This window comes from Halichoerus grypus, chromosome 2 (assembly GCF_964656455.1).
Source record: "Halichoerus grypus chromosome 2, mHalGry1.hap1.1, whole genome shotgun sequence".
Classification (NCBI taxonomy): domain Eukaryota; kingdom Metazoa; phylum Chordata; class Mammalia; order Carnivora; family Phocidae; genus Halichoerus; species Halichoerus grypus.
In genome coordinates this window covers 91,498,411-91,516,571 of record NC_135713.1, presented here as the reverse complement: position 1 = coordinate 91,516,571, position 18,161 = coordinate 91,498,411, and the positions used below count along the sequence as shown (strand labels likewise).

General features: G+C 40.9%; 1 protein-coding gene across 1 annotated transcript in view; it reads right to left on the bottom strand.

The window, feature by feature from the left end:
• The window catches only part of ACOT12 (acyl-CoA thioesterase 12), a 43,757-nt gene that overhangs the window by 6,803 nt on the left and 18,793 nt on the right, over window positions 1-18,161 (bottom strand). The window contains exons 5-11 of the mRNA XM_078067134.1: window positions 16,672-16,807; window positions 8,123-8,278; window positions 6,270-6,390; window positions 4,996-5,146; window positions 4,274-4,329; window positions 3,893-3,956; window positions 2,877-2,960 (exon numbers count right to left, since the gene is read on the bottom strand). Of these exons, the coding sequence (XP_077923260.1) occupies window positions 2,877-2,960; window positions 3,893-3,956; window positions 4,274-4,329; window positions 4,996-5,146; window positions 6,270-6,390; window positions 8,123-8,278; window positions 16,672-16,807 (768 nt within the window). The remainder of the gene's footprint in view (window positions 1-2,876; window positions 2,961-3,892; window positions 3,957-4,273; window positions 4,330-4,995; window positions 5,147-6,269; window positions 6,391-8,122; window positions 8,279-16,671; window positions 16,808-18,161) is intronic.

Below are 18,161 nucleotides of genomic sequence, written 5' to 3'. Positions count from 1 at the left end.
CTAATAAGATTCTGTTTAATGGATCTGGATATCTTATACAAACAGCCAAAGAAAAAAAGAGTCTCATTTTAGAATTTTATACTATCTGTTGTTTTTGAGACAACAGTATGGGAAGGAGGACAAAACCATTTTATACAAGGCCTGGGTGGGGAGGGGAGGCTACCCTTCCTTGGAGGTGCCTGGGGAATGACCCCAGGGGCTCGGGGAAAGAGAACTGCACAGGTGGAGCTCTGGGACCGGCCCCTCCCCAGCTTCAGTGAGAATAGCGCCCTCTGGTCAGTTTCCTGTGCTGGGTTTTTTTTTCCATGGAAAGGTTTTCAAGTGGTCCTGGCCGTTCTGGCTTTCATCATCATCACTCTGTCAGGTCAGTCTCCTACCCATGCCGATTCCTACCCTGAGGACTTGGCTGGAGCTGCTCACTGCCTGGACAGCCCCTTTCACCCTCCAGCATCTACATAAGCCATCTGCAAAGAGGAAAGAATCATCCCCTCTCCAAAGTTCTCTCTAAATAACTGTCTTGCTTTACTTTGAACTGCCTAAGAGCTGACCTTTATGATTTAAATACAATTGCTCACTTGTTCATAAACTACCTGAAAATCATTCTTCCACTGTTTCACGTATATGTGTGATGTCGCCAAAATAGTCTACTAGCTCCTTTAGGGTCAGGGTGCTCCTTGCATTACTACTATTATTAATTCCATCACTGTACACAGAAATGAAATATGAGTTAAAAGAATAAGTATTGCCCAATTTAATTACAAATACCAGAAATCTTAGACTTTTGCCATTTAACTAATTTGTATCAACAATAAGTACAGATTTTTGGTGGGAGGGTGGGCAGCAAAGCAAGGTTTATTGAGCAATAGCCAAGTATAGTACAAAGCTCCCCAGGAGGGAGGGGACCTGAGAGGGTTGCCCAACAATAACTATGGATTTTAAAACCTGAAATGAGTATGATTCGTAACAGATAGTTTAAAAATTATTCAATGAGGGGTGCCTGGGTGGCTCAGATGGTTAAGTGTCTGCCTTCGGCTCAGGTCATGATCCCAGGGTCCTGGGATCGAGTCCCACATCTGGCTCCTTGCTCAGCGGGAAGCCAGCTTCTCCCTCTCCCACTCCCCCTGCTTGTGTCCCCTCTCTCGCTGTCTCTCTCTCTGTCAAATAAATAAATAAAATCTTTAAAAAAAAAAAAATTTAAAAATTATTCAATGAAAAGGTGACAGAAAAAAGTAAGCTGTATTTTAAAATTAAAACAATATAAAAGCTTTAAAAAGTAGGAGAGATAGAGGATAGCCTGGAAAGGAAAAAAATTCAAGTTTTATCATAAATATAATCTAAAGAACTGGAGGGCTTCAAATTCAACAGAAATGGCATAAGAACGTTGCTATAATTATATGATATCTTCTAATAAGTATCCGTATAAAAATTAAGAATTAAATATTGATGGCTCGCCTTAGATACTAACAAATGCAGCATTTCTTTGTTTAGGTTTATTTTGGCCCCAAACTCCCAAAGAACTGAAGTTTTTATATATTATACGGCTTCACAAAACATGCTGTCTTCCTCCAGTCCAGACACACGTTGCCCTTTCCGATGCTGCTTAGATGTCAGCAACGAAGCAAGAAGCAGATTTCATACTAGTAAAAAGAAAACAAAGTCTTGAAGCATCTTTGATGTGGGGTAAAGAGAAAAAGATCATTTTTATAACGTGAAACCTATGTTTCGGCATCACTGAATTAGGCATACGTGGAAAGATAAGTGGATCCAAAGAGGGTAAAGGGAGATCCTGAAAGGATTCAGAAGTGAAGACAAAAACACGATAAAAGCCAACAACCCAGAACAAAACACTGGCAAGAGGTCAAAGTTGAAAAGAATCAGTAAAGTAGTATCAGAGTTTGCTTCAATTTTAAGGTAAATGAGCATGTCATTTATTGTCCAGACTGGGGCACGGAGGCATTATTAGTAATTATGATAAGACAACAGATTATGATGGACCAGTCACTAATTAGGATGGGACAACCAGGACTGTCCCAGGAAAAGCAGGACATATAATCACCCTACTGTAGAGGCTTCACTGATGAAAACCAGTACACACTGAACGTGAGCACAGAGCTGGCATGACTGAGCACCTCCTGCGTGCCTGGCCCCGCTCTGATCTGGGACTATCTCTGGTGGTGACCTTACAGTCTAGTTAGTGTGGGCATCAGCTTCCACGGCTCTCTTAACATACCTCTGAAATTGGATAAAATTAGAATCCAAATGATACATGTGTACTTAAGTTGGACGACCTGCAAAACAGCGTAAAAGGTGCTAAGAGAGATACCAAGAAGTGAAGACAAGGCTTCTTTCTTAAGAAGTTTGTCATCTAGGGTAGGGAAAAAGACCATGTGTAAAAAGTTAAACTACTACGTAAGACATCGACGTCAATTCAGTGTAGCTGTGGAAGCAATGTCACAAGACGGTGCAGAATTAATTGACAAATTAATTCTGAAAAAGTAATTGCTAAGGGGGTTCCTACAGGGGAAGTTCTTCAGTCAGGGGTGATAGGAGTGGCTTCCCACAGAAGCATTTCGTCCCGGGCCTTGAAAACCAGTTAGGACTGGGGTAGATGGAGAGGAGAAGGAGAGACGAGTATTCCGGAATATGAGAACTAAGTTCAGAGGTAGGAATGTGTGGGGTGCACTGAAGGACCCCAAATCCACCAGCATGGAGGACTAGAGACAGCGCTGGAAAGATATCTGGCTCTTAGAAATAGTTTCCTAGAAAGGTTTTTTACCTTCTTAAAAGCAGCAGCAGAAGCAGTAGAACCACCCCCACCACGACCACTTTCATTTGTGCTGGACAGCAGGTTGGGCGTGTACCTGGATGCCTCCTACCTTTTCCACCGCACTGGTAACCTCCCAGCCACTTCTGGCTGCCAGATTGTTGAGAGCCTCCACATTGGCGTTACTCAGGGCTACCTAAAATACAAATACTGTAAAAGCCGAGGGTTCAACCCACAGATATGGGATCAAATAGTTTCTTTTCTTTTCTTTTTTTTTTTTTTTAAGATCTTACTTATGTATTTGTCAGAGAGAGAGCACAAGCAGGGGGAGCAGCAGAAGGAGGGAGAAGCAGCAGAGGGAGAGGGAGAAGCAGGCTCCCCGCTGAGCAGGGAGCCCGATGCGGGGCTCGATCCCAGGACCCTGGGATCATGACCTGAGCCGAAGGCAGATGTTTAACCGACTGAGCCACCCAGGCGTCCTGTGATCAAATGGTTTCTGCTTCGAAAATGGGAAATGTTAGAGCCAAAGTGGTAATGCTGAGCTTAGAACTAAGCTATAGGTAACATAATTTCTGTCTCCAACTCTTAATTCAGAATTCAGACAAAATAACACGAGGCCTGCATGCTTTGCAAATTAGTGGCATATTAAGTGGTGTCCTGAGCAAAGACAACATTACCTTTCAATATGACTTGGAATGAACATGTAATCAGTAAACTTGGATTTCCCTTTCTATCTTATGGTCAAAAACTTTAAAACGCCTAATACTTTATTGTTGTGTCATAAAAATGCAAGCTGGAAGGCATGTCATTCAGCACAAATCACTGAGACACCAGATCCCAGTGTCCTGCTGCCTGAATGTATCCAATGGCAGATCCTTCCAAGTCAGTTTTGGAAACTGTGCATGCAATTCAAACAAGGCAGGGAAGCAACTAGTTGGTAACCGCTTACTGACTGGTTTTGCTTCGTTTGAGATGTCTGGTTGATATAATTCACCTTTTCATCTAACCTGTGCAGGCACAACCTGAATCAGTTAAACATGGGAACTGTCATTTTTATAATGATGTCATTTTCCATTTTTACAACGATGTGATTTTTACATGAAGAGCTCCAAATAATAAAACCATTACCTGGTTGCTTATGTCCCAGTGTACACAAAGTGGAACCTCTTCTTTGTGGGAAATAACATATTTTCTGGAGAAAAATTAAAATGTTAAGCAACATGTTATAATAATAATGTTTAATAATAAATAAGTTTGCTTCCCAGCATTTAGCACACAACAGTAACCATGACACTTTCTTGAATTGAAATCAGCAGTTTTAAAAGTTGCTTTTTTTAGTAACAGAACAATCAGGAAGAACAATTTCTGTCACATTTAGCCTCCAGCCAGGAAACATCAGACCTTCTCATTTTACATTATGTGGGAACATAGACCCAGAGAGGAGCTCTTTGTTATATAATTTGTTAGATAAGAGAAGATAGCTTAAAATCCTTACACCCACATCCTTACCTGCCTAGGCGAATTCTCTTGCGGGCAATAGCTCCATGATACCGTCTAAAATCGTCCTTTAATAAAAAACAAAGTAAAATCAATAAATTTCTAATATTTTGGTGCTACAATCCTTAAGTCTCTCTCGCCTAACTCAGTTGAAAGGGCTAGCTGGGACACACACAGTTTCTCTGTGTGAACCGTCCTCATCACCCACAAAGGGCAGGTGCATGGATAAAAAAACAACCTTTACAGCCCTGTTCTTTCCTTTTTTAAAGCAGCAATTGCTATCATTTCTGTTCCCAGAATTATACATGTATCTCACTGTAGAGTTTGTAGAAAAGGTGAGAGTTGGCACTAAGGCACCTCTCAGATGAAGGGAAGATATAGTTCACGCGGAGCAGCAGAGAGGGCTGGACGTAAAGAAGCGGGAGAAGAGAGTCAGAAGTACGCCCCGGAGGATGATGTGCTTCCCACAGCAGCACGCAGCCAAGCAGAGGTGAGGTCTCCAGGGCCTCTGTCATTCCAACAAATGATTGGAGTGACTTGGGGGAAAAAAAAAACAAGGAAGAAAGAAAAGAAAAACTCCATTTTACTTTGTGATATAGAAAAGAAAAAAAATCCAAAGAGGAATAGCTTTGGAAGTTGTTACTGGTGTGAGGAGATTCTGGGTGGGGCTCTGTACCCACCACTTCCCCCCAAGAAGTGATCTGATTACTGAAACTCACGTGCTAATAACTGACCTTTGACATGGGTTTGATTCTGGGAAATGTGACCAGTTCTTCCTTATCATCGACAGCATTATAAATGAGAAAAGCACTGTTGATGTGACGGCCTTGGCCCTTAGACCACTCCTGACAGTCAAAGGCTTCCACGCGCACTCCCACTTCCACACTGCAGAGGGCAACACACAGGGCAGTGGGCAGAGAACCCGAGCGAGCCAGGCCTCCTCTGCCCACCGAGGCCACCGCGGCCACCGCTGGGGCCACCACCACCATCGCCACCACTCTCCAAGCGAGAAAAAGAATGGGGGCCCTGGGCTCTCTCTCTGTTGTTGCAAATCTATGCAACTGTTAAAATCCACTTCATCAGGTCGATGGATCTGATGTACTAGGTCCTGGAAGTATTTCTGCTTTACTTTCCCACCATCAAGTGGGAAAAAGGCCAGTTAGGACTTTATATACATTCATGAGCATATTTTGGTAATGGGGCGTCAGTGGGGTGGGGGGAGTTAATTGTACCACAGTCAAGTTTTCTCCCCTAAAAACAACTGTTCTATATTAAAAAGCATCAGACACTAAGATTGGATAGGAAACCTAGATACTCTTTTTCACATTTTAAAAGAAATAATATGAAATTAAATCTTTTCATTGTATATCAAGAATAATAAAAATAACTGGGAAGTCATTTGGACTTCTTGGTGATAAATAACAGGTCCACTATGAGTCAGTTGACCATGAAGTCACTGGGACTCTTTCGAGAGTGAAAGGAAGAGTTAATAACCGTGACAGGGACACACCAAGACCTTACTGGGCCAACTGGGAGTCACCCTTATTAAGAGACAAAAACCAGGGGCGCCTGGGTGGCTCAGTCGTTAAGCGTCTGCCTTTGGCTCAGGTCATGATCCCAGGTCCTGGGATCAAGTCCCACATTGGGCTCCCTGCTCAGCGGGGAGCCTGCTTCTCCTTCTCCCACTCCCCCTGCTTGTGTTCCCTCTCTCGCTGTCTCTCTCTCTCTGTCAAATAAATAAATAAAATCTTTAAAAAAAAAAAAGAGAGACAAAAACCAACCCATCACAATTTATGAGGTACAAAGAGGCTCCAAGCAACAAAGAGGGTGAAAATGAGTGTCTACAGATGTGGACGACTGGCTGAAGTTTCAAAAACAATTAGAAGGAACGTGGTTACTTTGCAGTAGTCCCTACACTCACCTCCAGATTGAAAGGAAAATAAAAAAATTATTCATGTGCAAGTCTGAATTCATTCACAGCCGCCTAAGAGCATTAGACGGGCTTTACCAGGTCTGAAATGTATTGTTGACGATGGCATTGAAAACAAGCCGGTCTCCAACAGCAGACGGTCCCCGGAACTTAAACATGTCCACGGACTTCAGAAGGGGGTGTGCCGGACAGAGGCGGCCGAGGAAACAAAGAAAGAGAGGAGAAAGCGCTCACTCTCTAAGTATTTTCATGAACTGTTGATTTGCTTAACACATGCAATCGACAAATATTTAATGTGCTTTCTAAATAAACTCTTTTAAGAGTGAAATAAATAACTAGATGATGTATGTGGAGAGTCTGTACATTCCCCAGCAAATATTTTGGGAAACACCATGTCCCCGAGCTGTGGGGTCTTCACCAAGATGCTTGGTGCTTCTGCTGTTGTTCTGTTCCCTATAAAAGTCCCCCCGAAAAACAAACCAGTGTCTTTTGTTCTCCTTTGAGGGTTCTGTTCATCCTGATAGCTCACGATCACATCACAGGAAGTTGTGACTCTCAGGTTGGAGGGGGGCACAGTGAAGGAAGCTCCAGCTCGTACGGTTCATACTAGTTCCTTTGCTTCATAGTTAACTGAATTTACTCGTCTATCAAAAGACTTATTTTTTTCCCTACAGGAAAATTACCTGGATTGCTACACAAAACCTGAAGGGCTCCAAGGTACACATTTTACAGTTTTTGTGTGTGTGTGAAATTTTGGAATATTTATAAAGTATATTTGATCTCAGAGTTACTTTTGTAATTTTCTACATTTTAAAGATTCCCACTATAGTCATTCAATTACTCAAAGGAATTGTGCCAACACCGAGAGAACACACTCTGTCATAGTTAATTATATTGTAAGCCTTTACAATAGAACAGGTTCAAATGTTTTATTGTCATTGAGAATGACAATCTCATTTTAAAAACAAGCTCTCTTATTTGTGCATAATTTATAAGAAGGATTTCTACAGGTTTCTAACTATAGTCACAGTTATAGGCATATTCATAATAAAATTCTTTTAATTTTGGGAAAATAAAATCTTCACAATTTTCAACAGTTACAAAAATTGTTGGTAGGACAGTTCCTGTTCAAATGCATTTTCAGAATACACAATGTTCCTTAAAGCTGCTCAATTGCCTACATGGTTCCATTAAGAATAAAATGCCTTTTGGGGCGCCAGGGTGGCTCAGTCGGTTAAGCGGCTGCCTTCAGCTCAGGTCATTTTCCCAGGGTCCTGGGATCAAGCCCCGCATCAGGCTCCCTACTCAGCAGGGAGTCTGCTTCTCCCTCTCCCTCTGCCCCTCCTCTTGCTTGTGCTTGCTCTCTCCCTCACTCTGTCAAATAAATAAAATCTTTAAAAAAAATAAATAAATAAAATGCCTTTTTTTGAAACTGAGGAGTACTTAAAAATTTTCTTCCAAATTCCTCTCTCTTTCTCTTCTTATTTTTCAGTTAATCCTCTGGCCATAAAGATTGTAACCAGAAACTTCAAAGGTCAAACCTAATTGTAAACCGCCTTTAAAAAAGTTTGCAACTTGACTATTTTTAAGTGCAAAAGCTGTCCTCTATTTCTATTCTGCATCCACTGTGCCATAACTATCATTACAGGGAGTTTCAAGGTTACATGACCAACATTTAGAATTCAGAAAAAAGTATCAAAACAGTCATTTCATTTTTATTTTTGAACCAAGAACATAAACATTCACCTTCAAACAAAAGGACAGATTAATCCTAAGGTAAACAGGTAAATGACTTATTTTTTCACTTTGCTAAAAGGCAACACTCTTCTCCCCTCGTCTCCTTGGCTAGCTCCATAACCAGGACTCAGACCCTTTCTAATCTCTCCTCACTGGAACCCAACATCACAGGCCAAAGGTCAAAACCAAGAACCTTGCAGAAATAGTAGCCACGGTCTCCATCCAAGCCATAATTTGGCCACCAAATGTATTTCCATGATGGTTTGCATTGGGTGGGAGGACAAGTTCAATGCTCTGAACAGATGTGCCACTTGTGGGAACCATTCCTTCCTCTTCGTCACAGATGGGGTCTGAAAGGTAGATGTAAACATTAATACTGGTGGAGTGAACCGTACAACCTGGGACTATGGCTGTTTCTTCCTAGCAGCACACTAAACTCAGGGGATAGTTAGAAAAATTAAGTTATTCCCAAAGACTTAAATCTCCTGAGGAAATAAATGAATTTCGTTCTACAGAGTGACTTTGACCTGAATGGTGGGTATTTATAGTGAACTGGATAAGATAATGGATCAGAAAGGCCCTTTTAGAGATTGTATTCCAACCTATCTTTCAAGTTCACAGGAATTTTGATTAAGAGAATAATCACATTTAAACTCGAGTTGTTTGGAGTGGAGGAGGGGCAGATCAGGGTGGGGAGAGGCAAAAAGAAATTTGGGGCTTAATGGATATGTTATTATCTTGATTGTGGTGATGGTTTTATGGGGGTACACATGTCTCAAAACTTACCAAGCTGTACACTTCAAATATGAGCACATGAATTTATGGCATATCAATTATTTATAAGTATATTTATAATTATTATTTATAATTATTTATAATAATTTTTATTCATGGTACATCAATTATACCTCAATAAGGTTGTTAAAATGAAAGGAATCGGAGTTATAAAGGGCCACCGACACTGAGAATCCAGAATAGTTTGCTCTAGTATAAACTTGAGAATGGGAACGTGGCCTCCCATGGTTACTGTTTTGCAATGAATGCAGTCACAAACAGAAAAGACACAATGAGTACTTCTCGTGTCCTTCTGCTTCCTTTGAATCATATCTGCTTCATTTACTGACAAATTGGTTTTTACTCTCAACAATGGAGAAATCATTTACTCTGGCTGCAAAGCAGTAAAATGTATTCATTTATGCTCCCTGCATCATCTAGTGAATCATCAGCTCAGCTTAAATCTCGTTTGCTATTGTTGAGGAGGTAAGGGGAGGATTTACAAATCAGGGGTGCCATCCTGGTTGTGCTGTCAGAAGCAGAGCTGAGCTTGCAGCCCAAGAGCCCAGACTGGCCAGCTGTTGGGAACTGGGAATGGGGCCATTCTTGGCATAGTCACATGTAAGTGAGAAGTGTGGCTACAAAGACCTTGAACTGCATTTTCTCATGACATTTTTAGATTTATAATTAATTGATCGTCTTTTCACTTTTTCCCCCTTCATTCCACTGATCATTTCAGTCATCTGCTTAAAAACGTGTCAGAAATATCCCATAACATCCTAGAATAAAAGCCCAAATCCTTCCCTTGGCCCTAAGCCCTTCCTTCCTTGTCTGGCCTATACCTACCTCTCCAGCCCCCGCGAGTTGGACTGCCACTCCTACCACCCTCCCCCCATCATATTCTCTCTCAATCTCTCTCTTTGCTTCAACTATAAGATCTTTTTTCAGTCCTATAACGAAGTACTGTCTTCAACACCAGGGCATTTGCTCATGCTGTTCCCTCTGTCAGCTGCAATTTCCCTGGCCACTACCACCTTCTTCCCCTTACCTCCTATTCTCTTACAGGGGAGCAAATTTTGCCACCCCAAGATACGCCTCTTTGGCATGTTGCTTCTTTTAGGCTCATTATTTTTAAGAAACTGTAGATAGAAGAGAAGCTCTGAAAACCCAGTAGAAGTTACCCATTGGTAAGACATATTTATGTGTCTAAAAAAAAAAAAATCTCCATTTGTAAGGATTGTTCCCCTTGCTGTACCAGAAAGAGGGGGATGACTCTAAATCTAGAAAGTTGTCAGTGAAGAAGAAAATGACTTATATCCGCATAATAACCTTATTCTTGTTTCCTGTGCTTTTCTTGGTAACCTCCCATAACTGACTCACCACCCCCAATATCATCTTTTGTCTTTGGCTGAAGATGGCATTTAAGGTGACGGCTTCCGCCATCTCAGTGAGTTAGTGTTTTTCTGGGTCTCTCCCATGTATATAGGCAGTATACATGTAATTGAATTTTTGTTTGATTTTCTCCTGTTAATCTGTCTCATGTCAATTTAATTCTTATACCAGCTAGACGTAGTTTATAAGGTAGAGGAAATTGTTTCCTCCTCAATACTCTGTTGGCCCATTCCAGACATCTTTTCTTCAGGAAAGACTTCCCAGACCTAACAGCTAATTCCCACTGTTAGGAGCTCTCACATGCATCTTTCTTTCACAGTTACAGTTTTATGTTTATTTGTGTGATCTTTGATTGTCTGACCCACTAGTTCCTAAGCTCCTTTGGTCAGGAACTGATTTTCTTCTTAAATTCTAATATAATTCCTGAATATGGGTGCTCAGTAAATATTTATTGAATGAATGAACTAATAAACTTAATTGTGCTGATTTATTCCACATGCAGAGTCCTTGCTTTCAACAGAATTTTTTAGGTAACAAAATGACCGTACTGATTTACACTTCTGTATGTTGTTTATTAGAGTTCCCACTGCTCCGCATTTTCACTTAGACAGTATTGTAGACTCCTCAAATTTTTCTAATTTTGTGGGTGTGAAACATCTCGTGTTGGTTATAATTTGCATTTCCCTGATTAATGAGGTCCAACATCTTCTCACATGTATATTAAACCCTCTTGTTACCTCTGAATGAAATGTCTGTATCATTTGCTTCAAATGGTACCTCTTTCCCATTCTTTTTATTCTTTCTGGAACTTTGATTAGATGCATGTTAGACTTCTTACTCCTTTCTCTATGTCTCCAAATCTTCCATATATTTCCCATTTCTTTGCCAATCCATCTGCATTCTAGGTAACTCCCTCAGATCTCTCTTCCAGTTACTGTCTTATCTGTGGTTTACCCATTCACTGAGTTTTATTTATTTATTTTTTTAAAGATTTTATTTATTTATTTGACAGACAGAGAGAGAGCACAAGTAGGGGGAGCAGCAGAGGGAGAGGGAGAAGCAGACTCCCCACCAAGCAAGGAGCCCAACATAGGGCTCGATCCCAGAACCCCGGGATCATGACCTGAGCTGAAGGCAGATGCCCAACCGACTGAGCCACCCAGGCACCTCTCCAACCACTGAGTTTTAAATTTAAATTATTATATATATTTTTGTATAGAAATTCTCTTTGTTTCTTTGTCAAAACTTCTAGGTAATTTTTTATTCCTAAATAATAATACTTTTGATTCTCTTTTCTTTCTTAAAATACATTAACATTCTTATTTAATATTCTTTATATGATAAATGCAGTAACTGTAGTCTTTCTGGGCCTCCTTCTATTGTCTGGTGCTTCCTCTGGATTTTGGTGACTCATTTATTTTTATCTTTTATGATTTTTGACTAGGAGTTTATATTCCTTGGATCTATGTGTGTGGGGAATTCCTGAGAGCTGGGCTTAAAGTCATTTCTCCAGCGGTTTGCATTTATGGCTATAGATCAGCTGGGGGAACTATAACACAGTGCCACTTCCCCCTAAATTTCACATGGTCTGTTTCAGTCCAAACAAGCCATGTGAATTTTGAAACCAAATCTACATGAGAATGCACTTGTGATTGACTTCTCAAAGGTAACAGTTGCGGGGTTTTTTTGTTTGTTTGCTTGTTTGTTTGTTTGTTTATTTTTCCCATTCTACCTAGGGTTAAGGCTGAGATAGGAAAGCATCCCTACGAGAGCTGTCTGTGGATTGGGATTTTTCTACTTGACTCATCAAGAGTATCATTTTTTTAGGTTTGCAGCTATATATAAGGTTCCCTGATCCAACCTTCCACGTAACATGGCCCACTGGCTTTGTGTCCTGATTTTTTTCAGGCCCATTAAAACACAAGTTCTAGGTCTTCTAGAGCCTACAGAGTCCTGAGCAAATGCCAGCTCTTCTATTTCCTTACACTGCTGCATTTGTGTTTTCTAATCATTTCTAGACTTCAAGGTTTTCTCTTATTTTCCTGTCTGCTGAGATGTATTCGCAAAGATGCTTGTAAATATTTTATCCAGAAATTTTAGCTTGTTCTAGACACCAAGTCTACCATATTGCTGTCATCAGAATTGGACTGCTTCCCGAAGTGGTCTTTAAAAGGCACATGAAGTCTTCAATCCCTTTCAACTTCTTTCTTTCTCTTTTTTTGCTATTTCTGACTTTGTCAGATGATGTCCTATTAATATCTCAAACTAGTATTGACTGAGGTTTTTTTAAGTCAATATCTCTTACTTTTTTGTTCAAGATAAATATAAACAATCTGTAAAATACAATGTTAAATGAAAAAAAGAAAGGTACATAGCTGTTTGAATACTGTGCTCCAAGTATATGCTAGTGTGTGTGTGTGTGTGTGTGTGTGTGTGTGTGTAATATTGGTTGTCTTTAAGGATAGGAACTGGCTAACTGGGAGATACTGATGGTAGGAAGTCTTACCTTTTAACTGAATGCCCTCTCATACCTTTTGACATTTTCACCCTGTGCATGTGTACTACCTATTTTTAAATAATTTAAATAATTATAAAATTAAAAACTGAGTAGGCCTTATATTCTGAGAGACACTGTAAAGACTCAAATATAAAGCAATTCCTTCTTTTCTGAGGGATAACTTTAAAGAAAAAACTACTCAATTCTTACGAAGACATCCATGGGATATGCTGGGATACATAGAGGTGGGTTAAGGCAGGTCACGTGTGCATGAGCACCAGCTATAGCACGTATGCAGAAATATACGGAGTACAGGGGACCTCGGTGCTGAAGCATACCTATTTGCAGGTAATTGTCAATCAGTGGAGAAATAGGGCTCTCCCAGGCTCAGAGACCAAGTCAGGCTCACAGCTCTGGCTGTGTACTCAGGTTAAGTATGGTAAACAAACTTCACCCTTTCTGCAGGCTTCCAAGTCAGAGCATACTTGTCCAGAGGTCAATTTCAATACTTGGACTTTGGATGTTCATTAAGTACTGTGTCATCATTCTGCTTTGGCAATTTTTGCCTTCATTCTACAATTTTGGGTCAGGAACTTTGACCTGAATTGAGGATATTCTAGTTTTCCTTCTCATAACCAGAAAGGATCAACACAGGATAATGCTCATAAAGATTTGATTTCTTGGGGTGCCTGGGTGGTTCAGTCGTTAAGTATCTGCCTTTGGCTCAGGTCATGATCCCAGAGTCCTGGGATCGAGCCCCGCATCGGGCTCCCTGCTTGGCGGGAAGCCTGCTTCTCCCTCTCCCACTCCTCCTGCTTGTGTTCCCTCTCTCGCTGTGTCTTTCTCTGTCAAATAAATAAAATCTTAAAAAAAACAATGCTCTAAATATGAAGTCTTTTCCTACAAGCCAAGCTTCCAAACAATGACCCAGTGGTACAAGAACACATTCCAAAGAAGTCCTGCTTTTACATAATCTAATGTCATTTGTTTCCCTTTTCTTCTGAAAGCATATGGTTTTGACTCAAATTTCTTACTGTTCTAACAATATGCATTTCAACCACATAAAATCTTGAAAGAGATTCCAATTGGTTGTGATATTACTATCAATGTAGAACCCTGGGTTTTCTAAAAACATGGTTCAATAACAAAGATGATCTAGCTATCTTCCTTTAGAAGGTGTTGTCCAGTTCAAAACAAACTCCACCCAGATACACCAGGTAGCAGGTGGACAAACCATGCACTCATGGCAACTTAAAATTCTAGGGTCCGGCTCTGACAGTAAGAGATATCGCTTTTAGGTTCTACGGTATCTTGATGGCATGAAAGCTAGTAAAATTTCTAAAAAGATCAAATCAACAAAGTTAGATTAAAAGTTGTTTTGTGCAAAGGAATGTAGAATAATCTATTCTCAGGCAGATTAGAGGACACATGATAAAAACAGACTCCTAAAAATCTATAATTCTAAACTGAACCAGACTGCTAGAGGTGATCTGCCAACTTCCTAACAAACTGAAACTGAAGTCAATTACAATCGTTTAACCTCTATATTTGAATGGCTGCAGCACGTAGGAATGACTTCTGTATTCCAAGTTCAGTGGACAGTTTTTATTCCTAACTTTCTGGAACACAGTTGACCTCTCATTTCTTCATGTAACTCTACTCCCTTGGCTTATGATGCTAGTCTCTCTGGTTCTCCCTGCACCCCTCCCACTAGTCCCTCTAGGTCTCCTTTGTAGATCCATCCTCCTCCTCTAATCACCTCTTAAATGGCCATGTTCTCCAAATTTCACTCTTGGCCCACCACCCTTGTGCCACTGTGAGCCCTCCCTAGGTGACTTGTAGGTACTCTTTCATTTGAATTACCATCTGTAAGCTGTTGTGTCTCAAACTAACTCTCCCCAGCCTTGGTTTTGTCCTTTTGGTTGTTCCACAGGCACGTCAGACTACACTAAACTCCTCATCCACCTTCATCAAGACTGCCCCTCTCCTCCCCCCCATGCATTAGCTCCACTCATGATACCACCATTAGCTAACCAGTTGCTCAGACCAGAAACCTGAGAGTTACTTTCCTCACCCATCTCCCCACATGAGTGACCCTATTCTGCTGATGTTATCCCTTGCATATTTTTGGCCTTTTCCCCTCTGCTCTCTATAATCATTGCCTGGAGTAGCTGCCCCTCTCCCCTTGCCTGGCCTCCATCCCTCTAGTCTCCCCTCCTCTCTGCAGAATGACCATATTAAGTGCCAGCCTAATCATGCAACCCTGCCCAAATCTTCACCAGCTTCCCTCAAGGAGAGAAGAAAGGTCAAGCCTCTTTGCCTGGCCTAAGAGAGCCTCCATGACACAGTCCTATCTTGTCATGTCCTGCCTCCTTCCACCTTGAATTTTCTCTCTAGCATGCCCTTGCTCTCATGGTTTAGCCATTTCATTACTTTAGCAAAACGCATTTTAAATATAGTTTGGTACCGAGACCATCTTTACAAAAGGATGGACACTTCTCAGCACAGTAATTTAATGATGATGTCTTCATTTCTTTAAAAGTAGCTTGGTAATTAATGGGCATTGTCTTTTAAAGTTCTGCAAGAATAGAAGCCTTTGAAAAACTTTTTTTTCCAACGCAAAGGGCATCTGTGAGGTGGTCCCAGGACCATGATGACGTCATGAAGAGCAAAATAAAACCCCTGTCCCCCCACAGGTCACCCCTGCCTCTGCCTTTTCTCTCTCCTCTGGCATCTGTGTGTCCTCTTCTTCCTTCCTCTCTTTTAATATTCTCATTCTGATCCTTTCTCATCTCCTTTCCTCCTTCTTCTTCTTCTTTTTTTTTTTTTTTACAGATTTATCCCATTCCTATTTAAATTCAATTATCCAACATATAAGGCATCATTGGTTTTTGATGTAATGTTCAATGATTCATTATCTGTGTATAACACCCAGTGCTCATCACATCATGTGCCCTCCTTAATGCCCATCCACCCTGTTACAACCACCCCATTACCCCCCGACCCACCCACCTCCCTTTCCACAGCCCTCAGTTTGTTTCCCAGAGTCAAGAGTCTCTCATGGTTTGTCTCTCTCTCTGATTTCTTCCCATTCAGTTTTCCCTCCCTGTCCCTATGATCCTGTGCTATTCCTTATATTCCACATATTAGTGAAACCATATAATTGTCTTTTTCTGCTTGACTTATTTCACTTAGCATAATCTGCTCCAGTTCCATCCATGTTGATGTAAATGGTAGGTATTCATCCTTTCCTTCCTCTTCTACATGTGTCTGCTTTCGGAGCTCAGGAGGGAGTTGGATCTTCTATGAACTTCCTGGCCCCTCTGGCAGTGGTGAGCAGAGGGACTTGAGCGGGACCACTCCACTTCCAACCTCACCACTTTGCTCTCCCCAGTAGGTCATCTCCCCTGGGGCTGCAGGAGATGGGGTCAGAAGAAAAGGAAGGGCAGGGGAGGGGCAAGGCAGCCCTCTTTTCCCTGCCATTCTGGCCCCATGAGGCCTCAAAGAGCCTGGGAGATCACAGCCAGAGAACTAAGACACTCTGGCTCATCAAACCCAGTGTTACTGGGGAAGAGCCAGAAAACAGGAATAGAATCTTAGCGCTTCGGTTCATAGCAAGAATAGAATCAAAGTGCGTCCTGTGATCTTTAGCAAGGGTCTTCCCTGCTCAGGTTCAGTTTCCTCCTTTGTTGATATTATAATCAGCTCATATGAAGTAATGAATGAGAGACTGCTTAGTAAACTGTGAAGCACCAGATGGATATACTGTGTTGTAATTCCTTTATTCGTTGATCACTACTGAGCGCATTCTTACCGATAAGGACTGCCTGGTCCCTGTCACCCTTCTTTCCTGTCTCTTCCCGTGGAGAAGCATCAATTTAAAGAGGTCTTCGGCATCAGCAGTTATATTTTGAAGTGGCCAGACCCTTCCTTCTCCAGCCACTGGGTTTGTTGGGGAAGATATCTAGCATCGCCGGGGCCAAATTGTAATAATAAGGTGAAAAGAAGTGTGCTCTAAGAAAAGACCCTTTCACTTGTCACAGTCATATAATTAAAGTTCCTATAAGTAGAGTTACTGACCGTCAAACTTGCTATTTTCCTTCATCAAGTTTTTAAAGGTATCCTCATGATGTAATCGAACTTTCCTTCTCTCAGAAGCCAGATTATGTTCCACATGATCTTGCTCAGTTAGAAGTGCGACTGGTTTTAAATGAATCTAGAGAAAGAAAAACATTGCCTTGTTAAATTATAAGAGCACAACACGAATTTTGTAAAACTAATGATATGTTACATTGTTTTCTAACTCAAATAGAGCATTTCTGGGTCTTTTTACACATATTATTTGACTAAATTTCTTTCTTACAATATTTTTAAACTAAAAAAATCAATATAGGCTTAATTATTTCTTCATACAATAAGATATGTGCTTTAAAGAGTTTTCTAAATATTAATTTTCCCTGCTTTTTAAATTTTTCAACAGAGCTGCAAACTAAAAAAATTCTTCAAATTAATGAATGAGGAGGGGGACTTTGAGTCCGTTGAACTCTTACCAAGAAATGTTTTCTACTTCTTGCAAAATTAAGATCTCAAAGGGAGGGAATAAAGATGTTCTAGAGAAAGCTGTCAAGTACTGAGAGTTATTTCTAATTTGGAAATTTCATCACATGGTGAAAACATTATCTAATAAGCAAACTAAAAGAATCAAAAGGTCAGAACAAAGCTTTGACCTCCAGAAACCTAAAAATATGATGCAACAGAACCAAGGGCTCAAGCTCTGCCATAAATGCCTGTCTCTTGACCTGTGTGCATAAGGAAGTCACCTTGAGCCTGGATGGGGATAATTCCATGCTCATTTCCAGGATACCTGAGGGCTGGCACTGACCCTTAGCCAAGAAGACGAAGCAGCTAGTGGTTCATAATATGCTGCTTTCAAGTCTAAAACTCCTGTACACTGCCTTGTCTAATTTGTTTAGGAATATATAGACTTGATAACTTATACTGGTTTAACTCCACAGCCTTGTTTTAGTTGTATGACCACTGGGGTATAAAAGTCCACCTGATAAACTTTTGTCTTGGGATGCCCGGGTGGCTCAGTCGGTTAAGCGTCTGCCTTAGGCTCAGGTCATGATCCCAGGGTCCTGGGATCGAGTCCTGCATCAGGCTCCCTGCTCAGTGGGGAGCCTGCCGCTCCCCTTGCTTGTGTGCTCATGTGCGCACTCTCTCTCCCTCTGTCTCTGACAAATAAATAAAATCTTAAAAAAAAAAAAAAGCTTGTGTCTTGGCTCTCCAATCTATAGATGAAGCATATTTTGTATATCTGAAAAGGACCCTGAGAGTGAAAAACTGAGAGCTTTTCTGCTAAGGTCAGGAACAAGACACGGCTGTCCACCTTCACCACTTTTATTCAACATAGTACTGCAAGTCCTAGCCACAGCAATTAGACAACAAAAGGAAAAAATGGGAATCTGAATTGGTAAGGAAGAAGTAAAATTTTCACTATTTGAAGATGACATGATATAGAAAACCCTAACTCCACCAAAGAAGAAGTGATAAATAAATTTAATACAGTC